Here is a 16196-nt window from a genome sequence, read left to right on the forward strand (position 1 = left end):
AAAAGTATGCCGTATATATTTAAAAGAAAGAGATGAAATTAAATACACTTTAAACTTATTGGAAAAATTTTCTCACAATACCGATGACAAAATTCTTGTTAATACGAGCATTAAATTAAGGCAGGAATGGGAGAGTGTAACACCCCGAGCTAGGGCTCGAAATATTACGGAAATCATATAGCACAAGGAGGGATTATCGTAGGCAACTAAATGAAAATAATGAATTCGGTGAATCCACAACAAGTCAAATATTCATACAATGCACAAGGAGCAAATGACCATCAAAGTTTACAAAAGAGAATTCTAGAGATGGCTATCGATCCTAAGCATTAGTCAAAAGTGGGCGAATGAATTCTTGATCCATAAAGTCCATGCCTGAATCCAAAAGCTACACCAGATCATGCATAACATCCTTGAACCACCTGATTACCTGAAAAGTGTTCTACAAGTCAACACGAGGTTGGTGAGTTCGTAGTGGTGGTCCTAGAGGAGCCACCGACAATAACCACATGTCATAAAAGCAAGAACAGTCATCGCATACGAGTAGACTTACACGTCATCCAATCAATGCATCACAATATAATGAGCGTATAAAAATAACCAATGCAATGTCAATGCCAATGTCAATGTCATGATGCAAATGATATGTACGCCAAACCGAAATGCGAGTGATAAGTGTGGCCATCATGCCATCTATGCAACGATACATACAGGTCATCACCATGACCAATGTGGCATCTCAAAAACATCGGCGAATATACATCTATAAACCCGGATGACCAACACCAGTGTATACGTCTATACCTGGATAAACACATTTGTCTCAACAGACAACCAAATCATCTCAAAGCAACCAACACAATACAAGCCCAACAATCCATCAATCCAACATCCAATAACCAACAATATGATCAAACTATACATACATACACTTGAGAGGGCTTGCTTTCAAAGAGTCCTCGATGTTTGTATACAGGGTATACCAGCGGCTAACCCTCCACATCTCAAACCTTTTGAAAGCGAAGCCGACTTTCATGTATGTACATCTAACCTAAATATAACCTTTCTCAATACCAACATACAGAAAACAATTAATTCATTCATCAATCATCATTCAATCAACAAACAACTAATTCAAACAAATAAACACACAATGTACACTTTTCAGCCCGAATCTCAATAGAGTAGGGAGATACGAACTCACCTTGATTGGCTAAGAGAGGTTAATACGAATTAAAACCAACTAAAGTTATCTTGCGTTCACTTCACGTCCACCACCTATCATTAGTATCATATTTGATTATCAACACGATTCATTCACGTCTTAACACATAACGAAAACAATCTTAGCTAGGTTATCAAGAAGGATTACAATTCTAAGCGACTCCCGGAACTTGATAAAGTTGTTAGAACGTCTAGGTGAGGTCTAAACCAAGTTTAAGTCGGCCACCACGTACCAAAGCGTTAGTAACTTCTCCCGTGTAAGGACTTAGACACAAAAGACTCGACCTTTTTAGAAATGGGGGAGGTTTCATCCCAAATGAGGGTTATTACAAGAAACTAGACTCTTTCACGAATCCAACGATAGGTCACACGTCTCGATTGGACTTACGGTTTGAGAGATACGACTATTTTAAGAAACAAGTGAGTTTGCGATGTTCAGGGGTCAGGTGCGGCGCACCAGAAGGGTGGTGCGACACATTTTTTGTTCAGAAAACTCACTCAGACCCTGGTGCGACGCACCAAAGAGGTGGTGCAACGCACCTATGCCCAGTTCAGTTCCAGATCATCCAAACACGAACCAAACTCGACCCAAACTCAATTTTTGACCTAGAAATCGATTTAGGAGGCTTCGAGACTCATTTTGAAGCATAATTAAACATACCTTAACATAAATAAACATAACCCACTTTACAAATCCATTCCATAACTCAAATCAAACTCAAATTCTTGAATTAAATTCCTAAAACCCTAAATGACACTTGCAAGCTTTTCGACTCGATTCAAGACCCGAATCCACTCGACATCAACTAGAAACAAGTAAACCAAGATAAAATAAAGGTTATGGAACAAGTTTAGCTTACCAAATCTTCACCTAGCACTCAAACCCGAATCTTGACCTGTATGAGATGTTTTCTTGCACCTTGGAGCCCAAATCTTTGATATGGTGTTATTATGATGATAAGGTTTATTATTCTTGCAATTTCCAAGCTTGACTTACCATAAACTAAGAATTAATCTAGAGAGAGAGAGGAAAAAGAGTGTGTGGGTGTTCTTGTGAGTAAAGTAGAGAGAGAGAGATAAGAAAAATGAGGGAAAGGGAAAGAGATAAGGTGGGTGGGGGAAAATGGGTTGACTTGCTTAAGTCTTGGGTCTTAGTTTTTACCCATGGATTGACCCATCAACATAAAACTAGTTAATTCATAACCCGTAACATATCATCTAGCACACCGTCAATCGACCCAACGAGTATAAAGTTAGTCATTTAATCACAAAATAGACCTAAAAATATCATTAGTTTCAATAATCCATTAAGTTACACTTAAAATCAACGGGTCAAAATTCACGGATGTTACAGAGAGCTTGGGCTGTCTTAGTAAGTAATTTTTCGAAACTCAAAGAAAGATTCAAATGGAGTAATGATTAACCTTCCTGATACATAAAACTAAAAATACTCCTAATTCATAGTATAGTGACATGTGAAAAATCAAAAGTTAAGATTAAGGATGAGGTTAAATAGAATTCATATGTCACATTTATACCGTTTTAAGAAAATTTTTAAGTTAATATTTAAAAAGAATCATTACTCTTAAATCAAACACAAAGTATATATATATATATATATATGAAAAATGATAAATGTATCACATAAATTGATGGATCTACTATAATGTATAAGATTTACTGTATACTGTACAAATATGTAATGCACAGTTGTGATAGATTCATTAATTAGTGTGGTACAGCTCTATATATTGAGTAGGTCAACCGTTAATTAGTAAAGTAGAATCCGTACCTTTTCTTGATAGCGATATGTGGTAGTGAAATAGAGGATGGCGATGTCACAAAGATGACATCATTTATAGTCATCGATTTGTATTTTGCGTGACGTAACTTAGATCGTAGGTGGTTTTGTGGGCATATTTAATTAAATATTGTTAATGACTGAGTATGCTTTAATTCATGTCGACTAGCTAGGTTTATGCTAGAGTCAAAAGATGTGGGAACTAACGTTGTACTAAACTACTAATGTATTCAAAGTTGGTGGATTTTTTTAAGGAAAATGATAAATCTTTCTAACCAAATAGCCTAATAATCCTCCTAATACAATAAGAATGTGACATATGGTATCCACGAATTTTCTTTCCTAATCTTCTCACCTGATTTTTCCACATGTCATCATATCATAGTTAAGAGGATTATTAGGTTCTTTAGTTAAGGAGATTAATCATTAAAGAAATTAGCTAATATAAAAAATATTGACATAAAATTCTAAATATTATAAGTAAAAAACATTATAAACTTGGAACAGTAAAATGTTAAATATCTCACAAATCATAATAAAGGATGCCTAAAACACACATTCCATAAATCCATCACGTTTGTTGCAACCTGGACCTAGACTTGGGAACTCGATGGTAAACTTCCTCTGAAGCTGGATATAATGCTTACACAAAGGGTTAAAGCCGCACACTATGGATGGCAACATGTAGACCATAGACGATTTAGGATCTGAAAAAGGTAATCAGACAAAAGTATCTACAATACGTTGATTTAAAATTTGAAGGTATGAAACAACTTCCCAAAGATGTCTAACAACCACCATTCTTTGAGCCTCTACATAGAGTCACTAAGAACCATCCATGGTCTTTAAGCTCACTATTCACGACATATGCCGCACACCTTACATCTTGTGGCCCAAACTCCAAAGCAGGTTTTGGCAATCGACGAAATCCATGTTCATTCCAATTCCATGATCTTACTTCACTTTTACTCCAAGATTGGCCCTAAAGAACCAAAACTTATTCTTTATGTTTAAAGTGTAAGCATTAATCAATTGAAGATTGGTGACCATAAATATATTGTTATATTACTTGTTTTGACTTCATACATTGATACATAAGTCAGTGTAACCGTAATATTGTTGTTTTTAATCATGTGGAAAATATTTTACATTCCAAATTATATGTTACTCGCCCTATCGGACCATCTACCAGTAAACTATTGTTCAGCCCATGTACTAACAACAATAGAAGCAGGCCTGGCCCAATCATTACACTCATTTTCATGGTTTAAGGCTTTAAGCTTACATTCTGGACTTAACAAATTCAACCAAATTTTTTCATAAATTTACTTGGTTCAATTCGATTCGACTATTCCAGATAAGCCAAGTCTGGGATCTGTTTGTATCAATATGAGTTTGTAGCCGTCTAGCCGATAAGAATTGAATATAATAAAACGTAAGGATGAGCTCGGATCAAACCTCGCCAGAATAGGCTTGGTCAAACCCGAGAACCTAAAGTGGACGTAAACCCATGGATTGGACCAGGTTTTATTTTAAAATAATGGTTTTATTAAACAAAATCTTAAGAGTTATATTTTGATATGGAAGGTAAAAATTTTTTTATTCATGTTAAATGTAGCTTAGCATTTATCATTTTCCTTCAAATAAAACCAAACTAAAATGTATTACTGTATTTTTTTTTTTGTATTGCTAAACGAAGCTCTAAACTCCTAAAGGGCTTTCGTTAAGCTGCATTAATTAGTTGTACACTTAACATAAAATTCAGGGGTAGGGTTTTAATATTAAAATGTACAATCTTTTTACATGTTGTCGATTATCAACCTAAAGTTACTTTAAGAAGTCAAACTCCTAATAAGGTCATTAAAATGCTATAACCTTTACCAAAGATGATTTTAAGATATCACTCTTGAACATTAACATTAAAAAGGTACCAATAGGTTGGAGCAATTTCGGTTGCAAATTAAAGAAATTCTTTGAAGTCTTATTATAAGCTATTATACGTAGTTTTAAAACTAAAATATTGGGTTAGAGCCGGTAGGGATCTAATGGCGTTCCATTACGAGGCACTGGTTTGCTCATGTAGGCTAAATAATTGGCTTGAAACTCACTGAACTGATACGATTTGAACATCTGGGGGCTGCTCAGTGTAACCAGCTCTTTTGCAGGTTCGATGACAATTGGAAGATCTGATCCTGGACTAAAAAATGTGCTTATGGATGTGCGAGCAGCAGTTGAGTTCAAGACCGCACGATGCTCAACACTTTTCAGCTTCCCATTACTTATCACCTATATTGATTAACAGTAAAAGCCTTGGTTATAATAATGTTTGACTTTTGAATTGACCAAAAGATCTGCTAATTAAAAGCAACTTGTACCTGTAATTGGTAACCAAGGTTGACCACAAAAGCATTGGAAATGGGTTCAACACCAATCCATTTCCCATCCTTTAGTACTTGTAGCCCATATTGGTCTTGTTGAAGGATGGTTATGACGTTAGGGTCAGTGTGAGCATCTGCACCCATAGCTAAACTTGGGTCGGGACATAATGGATAATGGTTAATCACCATTGTCTGTTTCTGACTAACGTCTTTGAAGTAATCTATGTCAAGTTCGAGTCCTTCCCCTATCAAATTCAAAATCTTGAATCCCAATTTCCGCATTTCAGCTGCATATCTCCCCACCTCTTTCCTAAATACATATAATCAAAACCTATATCAATATGCAATGTAAGTGGCAGAATGACCTTCCTGCTAGATAAAGTCTTGAATTACCTATATCTGACTGGTTTATTGGGCCAGGATGATGCGTATTTTTCCAAAGGAAGACACGGGTGAATCAATGTATCTCTCCATGAAAGAACATGCTCTTTTGCGTAATGGGAAGTACTCGTACTCGTAGTCGTGGAAAGTACACACTCACCAGGTTTATCCGAGTAAACATCCAACTTTTCCTCAACCGGCATGTTAAAGAATTCATCGTACAAGACCCTCATGTCTGCCATCATCTTGTCTGTCAGTCCATGATTAACCACCTGATCGAATGATCAAGAAGATTCTTAGAACCAACTAGCTAGACATCAGTTAAAACTAAGAACACGGGGCTAGAAATTAAATACCTGAAACACACCAAATTCTTGACAAGCTTTTAGAATTTGTTGGACACTCTCGGGCCGTTGTTTTTGAAGATCAATCACAGGAATATCCTTGCAAACTGCCACAAAATCGCCACACCTTCTTTCTGGCGGCACTATGTAATCTTTAGGAATGGAATGAACTCCTTTAGACCAGCTAGAGACGAGCCGAGCCATGGTTAGCCTCAATCAACTAGATAGACTGGAGACCAATCGAGACGAGTTCAAAGTTAAAAAATAGCTAGAGGGGCAAGTGATGCAACATAACGTAGTTGAAAGTTTGGATTTTAATGAAGGAGCGATACAATTCAAGGGAAAAGCTCTTATGTTTAAGAATCTAAATAGCAAGATTAAAGTGGTGATTACTCTATAGTTTTATTATTTTTGAGTACTTTTTAGATTAATCATGATTTTTTTATGATGAGTGGTTGTAGTAGGTACAGATTTACAGTCACTAATCACTTGGTGGTTGGCTTGCTAGATTTATACTATTTTTATGACAGTATTTTGACAGGGACTAGAGTACCAACGAACATAAAAAAATGTCCTAAATTTGAGATTATACTGATAATTGATCTTAAGTTGCTAAATGTTTGGTAGGGAAGAATTTACTAAAATGAAATGAGTTACAAAATTAAAAAAAATTCAGAGAAATGAATTTGTTGGAAAATTTGATGAATTCCATTAAAATATACTAAGATCTAATAAAAAAATCAATTATATTTTAGACGGAGAAAGAAAGAAAATGAAAACCGATATTACCTCTGAGAGCCATAACTTGAACAACTGTGATAGCATCAAGGCAGTAGATTTGTTGCAGCCACCAACTTGAAACGAAAAAGCAAATCGTAGTATTCTAACACGAACAAGAACTTGACCGAAAAACAAGTGGATCGTTCTCTTTTCTTGAATGAAAAACAAACGTCATTCTTGTATTTCCAAATAATATACAACTAATCTCGCCAAAAAGGACAGTTGTTACCTGCTATGCTCGCAAAGATGATTTTGTTTGGGAAATGCCTAATGGGTTAGATGTTTCACACATATATCATGGGTTTTCTTTCTCTTAATCTTTACCATTCATCGCCACCCAATATGTCGTTGTCTTATTCTTAGGGCTATTTGTAGACACATCATGTATATAATATAAGCCAAGTCTCGCAATTATTTTGTAGCCTCTATAGACATATATGATACATAAAATTTTCCACTTCTTTTAAACAATTGGGAACACATCAAAAACGAAAGGAAAGTAGGCAATGGAGGTTCTCCTACGCAAATTATCAAACATCTTGCAGGCATTTTTTTACTCAAACTGGTTTCTCCGAGCATTAATATTCATTCTTAAATGTGTCCGGTGTGTGACAAATGGGTCGGGACACGTGATCACAATTTCCTAACCTCAAAATTCGGATGAAATTATGTCATGGTCTTAACTCTAGTCAAGAAATGTCGTTCAAGAAATCTTCAAGGACGACAACACAATTTTGTTGATTAGTTTTGTCAAGGTGGTCTTTATCTTACCGGTCAACCAATTAGACCCTCATGAGATTCATCTCCATGATGTTACAACCCTCCCGAAGTGGCTAGAGGCAGGGGCCGTGGAAGGCGATGTTTTAAGAGCGAAAATGGTGAATGTGCATAATTCACACCAAGAATGAGTATGTTATCCAGTAATTATAAAGGGAAAATTTCATTATGCCACTTTAAGTCACAAAATATCATATTGTATTTTTGTAAGACGACGATGACCCAACATTAATACCCAATAATCCCTGCAAAAGTGGGTATGAGAGAGGTAAAATATAAACAGTCTCTCTAATCAAAGTTAAAAAGTGATGAAGCCATCAACCGTTGACCGACGTGACTAACTAATTCCAGAAGAATAATAAAATGCTTCACCCCGCGTGAGCATCGTTCTAGTTATATATATAAAAGTAAAAAACATGATCATCAAGATCTTTTTAATTTGGAAATGCTAATTAAAATTGAACAAGATACCAGCAAATCAATATGTCAGGTCATATAAGAAGAATTTTTCTGTCCATTTACGATTCTCAGATACAGGGATGTTAAAAATAACGAATTATCAAAATTATGATCAATATATACAAAATAAATCTTCAAAATAGACAATAAACTGTCACTTGAGATAAAATTGAAAAGCAAATGGAGTGTTACGAGTTTGCTAAATTGAAGCTTGATCATTACAATATAAAGATTTCATAAACATTTTACAGATGCCATTCAAAAAAGAGAAAAAAAAAATCATTTATAGATAGAAATACAATGCATGCATGGTTAACGTTTGATCTTAAAAACATCTCCCTTCTTCTCTTGATACAACTCAAGAAAATCCTTAAACCTGAAGGGTCGATAAAGAGGGAAACCCGCCGTTTCAATCATGACCTTTGCAGGTTCTACAACGGTTTCAGGACCAGGATGGATAAAACTCACAATCGTTGTTCGAGCTTCAATTCCTTTGAGTTTTTCACTGCTCTATGTTCCGCACTTCTCAGCTTCCCATTGCTAATTATCTACAATTTACCAAAACTCACAATCATATATAATTCATTTTCTTTTACAAGTCGAAACTGGTAACATTTTTGAGCCAAATATATATATATATTGAGCACCTGTAATTGGTGACCAACAGGGGCGGTACTAAAGGGGGGCAAGGGGGTCCAATGCCCCCTCCAAATTTAAATTGTCTTTAATTTTTTATTTTTTATAAAATTTTAAAAATTTTCTATAGGTTTTTAACATTTTGCCCCCTTTTAGATTTATTTTTCATAAGTTTTCTAAGTTTGTCCTCTTTGAAATTTTTTCTTGGTACCGCCTCTGATGACCAATGTTAACAACAAAAGCATGAGGCAGTGGCTCAGCACCGAGCCACTGTCCATCCCTTAAAACTTGAACTCCATAAACGTTTCCTTGTGAAAGCACGGTTATGATATTTGAATCAGCGTGCTTAGGTAATCCTAGCGTTAAGTCAGGATCCTTGCATGGAGGGTAGTGATTGATGACCAACATTTGATCCCTGGTTAGATCTTTATTAAAATATCCAGGCTCGAGTCCTAAACCCTCACAAATTAGCTCCAACATTCTCAACGATGAATTTCTCACTTCACCCGTGTATTTTCCTACAACACCTATTGGAAAACAGAAACAAGGCAAGAATATTAACATTCAAGCTAAAGGAAGCCATAATATATATTTATTTTAGTCTTATATATATATATATCTTATATATATATATATATACCGATAGTTGGTAGGATTTTCGGGCCATAAGTGAACATAATGGTCTAGGGGATGACAAGGGTACTGTTGTAGATGGTCTCTCCAGAAATGAAGTTTTCGGTAGCATAGGAACCACTGCTAGTGTAAATTAAGTCTACAACTTTTACTACGATCCGTCGAATATACATTTGCTTTCTCCTCAGCCGGCATCTCAATTAAAGAAATCTTTCATCACTTTCATGGTGTCATCAATTAACTCTTTAGAAACTCCATGATTTATCACCTGGTTATATACATAAATCATATATTGAACATTTTTATACTATCTAAAAAATTATTAATGGATATAACAAATGAAGATCAAATTAACCTGAAAGAAACCAAAATTTTGACAAGCGTAAAGCATTTCTTGAACTATTTGATTATGATCTATAGAAAGATCAATGATTGGAATATTTTCGCACGCATAATGGAATCTCGACTGAACCTGGTCTTTCACCAACCGGAGAAACATAGTTTTCTGGCAAGATTTGAACATTTTTGGACCAGGTTGAAACTAGAGTCTCCATAATCTTTGATATGCAAGATTCATGAGGTGATTACTGCAACTGTATATTAGTATTATATTGGAGATTTGTTTTAATTATTGTATTACATCGTTTTTCCTTTGTATCATATTTTAAAAGCTTTAATTCTCACATGGCGACATATTTAATTGTTTTTATCACTCACATTAGTATTTTTTTTAACGTCAACTGTCGAATAGAATCTATTCCCTGCCAACCTAAGGTGAAGTCCTTAAAACCAAACCTGACGAACTCGATTAATCGGTTGTCCAAACCGGACTTTGTTGCATTCTTGCTAAGAAGTATATGCCAAAACCAATACCTTAAAACCAATTGTGACTCACTTGGCTTATTTTCATAACTTGAGCGGCCAGTTGATGACCCATTTGTAGCCAAGATCTGAGAGCCATATATGTCTTGAACCCAACTGTGATGGCATCAAACACAGTACTTGGTCCGAAAAACAAGTGGATGGTTCTCTATTCTTGAACGAAAAACACTTGTAATTTTTGTATCCAAATCATACAAATAAGCTCTCGAAAAAGATTGTTGTTACTTGGTGCTGCTTGCTAAATCATTGGTACACAAAAATGACTTTGTACGTATATGTACAATGTGCTTGTAGACCACAAGCCAGGACTCGCGATTATTTTGTAGTCTCTATAAACATATATGGTACAAAAATTTCCATTTTTTTTTCACACAACCGGGAAAAAAACAAAAGCAGAATAGGCTATGGAGGTTCTCCTGCGCAACTGATCAAACACCTTACGGGCAACTTTAAATCTGTTTCTTATACAAGAAATTGCATAAACAATGACAACATATATATAGTTTTCCAACAGAGAATAACATTCAGAAAGTTTGATTTTCACTAATTATAAAGTTTCGTATTAACATTTAATTGACCAAACTTTGGTGAGGTGATTTTAATTACTTTGAGATTAAATTGGAAATGTGGTCAGCTATATTTTGGGCATCACTGGCAGCCCCATATATGCCTCTTCTTCCTAACCCAGCACAATAAAGCCCATTTTCTCCATCTTTCCAATGGTTTGGAAATTTTGGCTTTGGTATCCCATCTTCGTCCAAAAGACTGTCACCTCCCTGCATATTTGCATAAATAAATATAATAATCAATTATATATTCTTCTCCAGTAAAACTTTTTCTTTTTCATTTTTTTTTTCTTTTGTTTATGGATAAGATATTTTTGTAGGTGGAGATCCCTTCAAATTATAAATAACGGTCATGTTAGAACAATTTCGACCTTTAATTTAAAACCAAGGTTTAATCAAACTTTAGTTTTAAATCAAAGGTCAAGATTTATCTAATTTACGTTGGGTACTTAAGGGAATCTTTTCCTGTATTTAGTAAGAAGAATTTTTGTTTATTAAACTTCAACCAACTTAAGCAATATACGTCATCAATAGTGATGTGATTGAGAATTTGAGATGGTCAGCATTCTAAATGCAAACTATTTCATGACTTTTTCTCAAGTTAAGACACTTAATATATTGTTCTTTTTGGCAATGACCTTTTAATGTTAGTTTAACTAGGTCAAAGTAACATTACAAATATGACTACTTGTGCATCAGATTCTTTTCAATAAGTTCGATCCACTCACAATAACAGAACCCGAAATTTTTTCGAGGAGCCAGTAGTGTAAGAAAATTTTTGTGTAACCTCTAATAGATTTTACACTATCAATTCAAAGATTCTGGGGGATCGGGACCCGTCTTCTTAATAGTTTTGATACTGTCCACTCATCAACATGAAATTGTTACCTGAAGCCACATATGAGTTGATCGTTTAAACCCGGTAGCAAAAATAATCGCGTCAAACTGATAACATTTTCCGTCCCGAAAAACAACTTCGTTTTCCTTTCCTTTTATACTTTGTAATGCTGGCAAAACCTGCGTCCATTTTTAAAACCTTGTCTCAACTTTTTATATATTTATTTAGAGTTCTCTGGCGTCCTGTCCTCTAAATAACATATGCTAGTTTTTTTTGAAGAGCAGAAAGGCATATGTTAGTTTTGTATAATTAACTTCAACTTTCCAGAAATTTTTTTTTTAACTTTTAAGTTTAATTATGATTATGTATACATTTTAAAAAACACCAAGTTTGATGATTGCATACTAATATTTACTAGAGGAACGAGTTCGAAAACCCATCTAACAAACACATATAGTACGTTACTAGTTAAGGTTAAAAATCCAATTTGGACCTGAATCTCGCCAGACTTGATCTTTTCAATTGTACCCACGTCAATAATGGCCAACTTGCCATCTCTTGTTTTCAAGAAAAACGGTCCTTCGTTTGGCCTTTCGAGCCCAAATTTGGTTAGATCTCCATACAGGACCTTGCTAACCATCACCAAAAGTGAGTCTACCCAATTGAGTGGTATAAACTTTAGTAACCCTAATGCAAGACCTACTGACCATCTTGGTATTACATGAACCTATATTTAATAACAAACGTAAGCTAAGTCATCATCAATGTATTAGTACTAAAAAACAGTCATCATCAATGTATAATTTAATGCAACATGAAACATAATGCATATATATATATATATAATTATAAATTTATATTATCATCTGAAAATCATTGATATTGATTTTCATTCACTACAAAAAATACCACTTTTGGCGACCAAAAAATTCGCGACGCCAAAAATCTCGTCGCCAAATCCCACAAAACGACAAAACAATCGGCCAAAAGACTTTGAAAGTCAAATCTTAAAATGTCGTCGCCAATGTCGTCGCTAACGGCGTCGCTAACCATATTTTCATTTTAATTTCGAATTAAATTTTGCGACGACATTTTGGGTGTTTGGCGACGACATTAGGCGTCGCTAAATGCAATTTCTCTTGTAGTGATACTATGACGAGAATAAGTATCTGTACGTTGCGTCGGTAAGATAGTACGGTAATAGGTCATAGGTTGTGATATGTCATAGAGTGTGATAGCCAAATGCCTTATCCGTACGGGTTCCAGCCTCGGATTTTTAAATTCGTTGAAAGTATATCGGATGACATCTCTAATATCTCTAATGAAAGAGTATGAAATTTTAAGAACACCCATATAATTTTTATAATTCATCGCTTTACGGTTTTTGAGATTAAAGATTTTCAATGAATTAGAGAAATTTATGGAGGAGAGAGAAAAATGAGTGGTTGAGATTTGAGGGGAGAGAAAAAAATGAGTGGTTGAGATTTATTATTGGAGTATTATGAATAAATGATAGAGACATTTTGGGGTTTTCACTTGTGTAAAATTGAAAAATTTGATGGAACAAATGCTTTATAATGTAGGGTAAATTGCACAAAAATGTATCCAAGTTTGTTAGTTTTTAAATTCAAGGTATTCAACTTGTTTTTGATCAATAAAAGGTATCCAAGTTTGTTAATTTTTAAATTTAAGGTATTTACTTTTTTTTTATCAATAAAAGGTATTCAACTTTTCAAAATTTAAAACTAAAATTTTTTCATGACATTTTTTAACGCCGTTTTCATTAACTTTTCGTACATGGAAGGACCACTAGGATGTTCAAAACCTCAAACATTCAATTTTTGGAATATTTTAATTTTCAGTACCGAAATTTCAAAAATTTCGACTCTATAAATTTTAACCTTTAGATATCTTATTTTATTTTTTGTTGACGATTTATTTATTCATGTTATGTCGGTGGATAAAAAAAACGGTAGTTCCCGAAGATTTGTAAATTCATATGTCTAAATTTTCAGATTATGGATTTCATTATCCGAATCTGAATCCAAGAAGTTGAATATTTGATATTTGGATATTTAAGACTTCAGATATTTGGGTTTTAGAGTAAAATCAGATCGATTTATAGGTTCGGATAAGAATAGTTTTGAACTACCTAGTGGTCCCTCCATGTACGAAAAGTTAACGAAATTCGCGGTTAAAAAATGTCAAGAAAAAGTTTTAATTTTATGTTTTGAAAAGATGAATACCTTTTATTGATATAAAAAAAATTTGAATACCTTAAATTTAAAAATTAACAAACATGGATACCTTTTATTGATAAAAAAAAAGTTAAATACCTTAACTTTAAAAACTAACAAACTTGGATACCTTTTTGTGTAATTTACCCTATAATGTAGTAGAGATACCACAACTACATGCATATTATGGATATACGGTCGGTTGTGGACCGGTTGGACTGTCGATGATCTGTATTTATTTTGTTGTTACCAAAACTATACTTTCATGTCAAATACTTTTGTCAAATACTAAAGCATGACTGATGGTGTGTTGTCAAAATCAGATGGTGTACAGATCGGTTCCTTTTTATTAAATACTATAAAGGCCATATAGAATTCTTGTTGCAAAACATGTATATAATGAAGAAACTTATGTATAAAGTAGTACTAGCTTACCGGACTTCGAACAACAATGGATGTTCTTGCACCATGGTTAGATAGATCAAGTGCAATTTCCATGCCCGAATTACCGGCTCCAACGACCAAAATCTTCTTATTCTCATACCCCTTACCGGATTTAAACTCGGTTGAATGAATAACCTCACCTTTAAACTCACTCAACCCATCAACTTTTGGTATAAACGCATCACCAAATTCTCCTGTGGCAACAACCAAAAACCTCCCTTCATAACGCCATACAACGTCATCATTAGCCGCCTTTGCTTCTACTTCCCATATTTTCCTGTCTTCATTATATTTCGCAAACTTTACAAAGTTGCAAAATTCCGGGTCAATCTTGAAATGGGCCGCATAGTCATCAAAGTATTTCAAGAAGTCGGTTAGTGCAACATATGTAGGATAATTTGAAGGATAAGGAAAATGAGGAAGCTGACAGAATTTTTTGGCTACGTTAAAATGAAGCCTATTGTAAGATTTTTTGTTGAACAATGAAGCTATACAATCTTCTCTTTCAAGTATTATGTATGGAATATCTTTGTGAAGGCATGCCGCGGTGGCTAGGCCCGAAGGGCCAGCCCCAACTATGATCACAGTGGTTTGCTTAACACCGGTAGTCATGCTCCAGCTGGCCCGTGATAGAGAAGTTAATGTATTTTGGGATATATATAAATGTGTATGTATTTGTGTAACTTGGCATAATAGTGAAGTCTATATATATTGAACCAAACTAATAAATAACATACTATTTAAATGATATATTTTTATTATTAGATGCTTCCTTGTTGATTACGGGTCTCCAAAGAAATGTTTGTTTAATTAGCCAATGATGTCATTGAAACCTCAGAACACTTGTTTAACTTAATCCAATAGTTTCACTACTTATTTTTATTTTTTTTAATATCCATACATATAATACCTGGAGTTGGTAACCAAGGTTGACCACGAAAGCATTTGGAATTGGTTCAAATTCCTAACCATTTTTTCCATCCTTTTTAGTAATTGTAGCCCATATTGGTCTTGTTCAAGGAAAGTTATGAGATTTGGGCTGCCAATGCCCATGGCTAAACTTGGGCCAGGGCACAAGGAAAGTTATTTACCATCTCGGCTCACTTCTTCAAAGTTCCTCTTGTTAAGCCCGAGTCCTTGTTTATATATAGTATTTCTCAACGCTTGTAATTAATTTATTAGGAGGGTTTTGATCGGATTATTATTATTATGGTTTTGAATCAATCTTGTTATAAAATAACAACTTTCCTCCATTTTCTTTTTCAATATAGGGTCACACGCAATGCCTGAAGAAGAAAAGAAGTTGCGTTCTGATTTTAAGAATTGGAAGGGAAATTGGAAGAAAGTGTACCATTCAGATGCTGAGGAGGAGGTTAGATTTCCAAAACTTTAAAATAAATCTCCTTGGACAACCTAGCTTCTTCTATTCCTTCATCAGGTCCACTTTGGGAGGTTTTGAACCAATATGCGGACGAACCCATGACGGAGAACTTCCATTACCTCCGTCTCGATCACTATGAGATGGATAATGATTCGGATGATGAGATGGATCGCCCGCCTGGCCTTGGCTCCACTTACATGGTACTTCCAGTCAAGCAGGAGGATGGTACAACTGCTACCAAGATTTGTAGCATAGCAGAAGGTCTAAAATACCTACGTAAGTTCATCTAGCTAGTTTTTTTTGTTAAGTACATTTAATTTTACCCATTCAACCCTGCCTTCTAATGATTACAAGATTCGTTAATTAACAGTTGTAATGTATCTTTTCTTTTCTTTTCTTTCTTTCTTCGTACCATAATAACGAATAAATATACGT

At 34.6% G+C, this 16196-nt stretch overlaps 2 protein-coding genes and 1 pseudogene across 2 annotated transcripts; all 3 read right to left on the bottom strand.

The window, feature by feature from the left end:
- Positions 1 to 4981: 4981 nt before the first annotated feature.
- On the bottom strand, positions 4982 to 6334 carry LOC122606472 (hyoscyamine 6-dioxygenase-like). Its single transcript, XM_043779323.1, has 4 exons — positions 6141 to 6334; positions 5797 to 6056; positions 5401 to 5713; positions 4982 to 5311 (listed from the first exon to the last, which is right to left on the bottom strand). Exons 1-4 carry the CDS (start codon positions 6330 to 6332, stop codon positions 5051 to 5053), a joined length of 1026 nt encoding a protein of 341 aa, XP_043635258.1. The 5' UTR covers positions 6333 to 6334; the 3' UTR covers positions 4982 to 5050.
- A 2122-nt stretch (positions 6335 to 8456) lies between these two features.
- LOC122609381 lies at positions 8457 to 9967 on the bottom strand (annotated as a pseudogene).
- A 159-nt stretch (positions 9968 to 10126) lies between these two features.
- On the bottom strand, positions 10127 to 14992 carry LOC122609382 (probable indole-3-pyruvate monooxygenase YUCCA10). Its single transcript, XM_043782429.1, has 5 exons — positions 14372 to 14992; positions 12193 to 12426; positions 11750 to 11878; positions 10902 to 11071; positions 10127 to 10391 (listed from the first exon to the last, which is right to left on the bottom strand). The coding sequence occupies exons 1-5, from the start codon at positions 14990 to 14992 to the stop codon at positions 10127 to 10129; spliced, it is 1419 nt and encodes a 472-aa protein (XP_043638364.1).
- Positions 14993 to 16196: the final 1204 nt, after the last annotated feature.

Source organism: Erigeron canadensis, chromosome 7, assembly GCF_010389155.1.
Source record: "Erigeron canadensis isolate Cc75 chromosome 7, C_canadensis_v1, whole genome shotgun sequence".
Taxonomy (NCBI): domain Eukaryota; kingdom Viridiplantae; phylum Streptophyta; class Magnoliopsida; order Asterales; family Asteraceae; genus Erigeron; species Erigeron canadensis.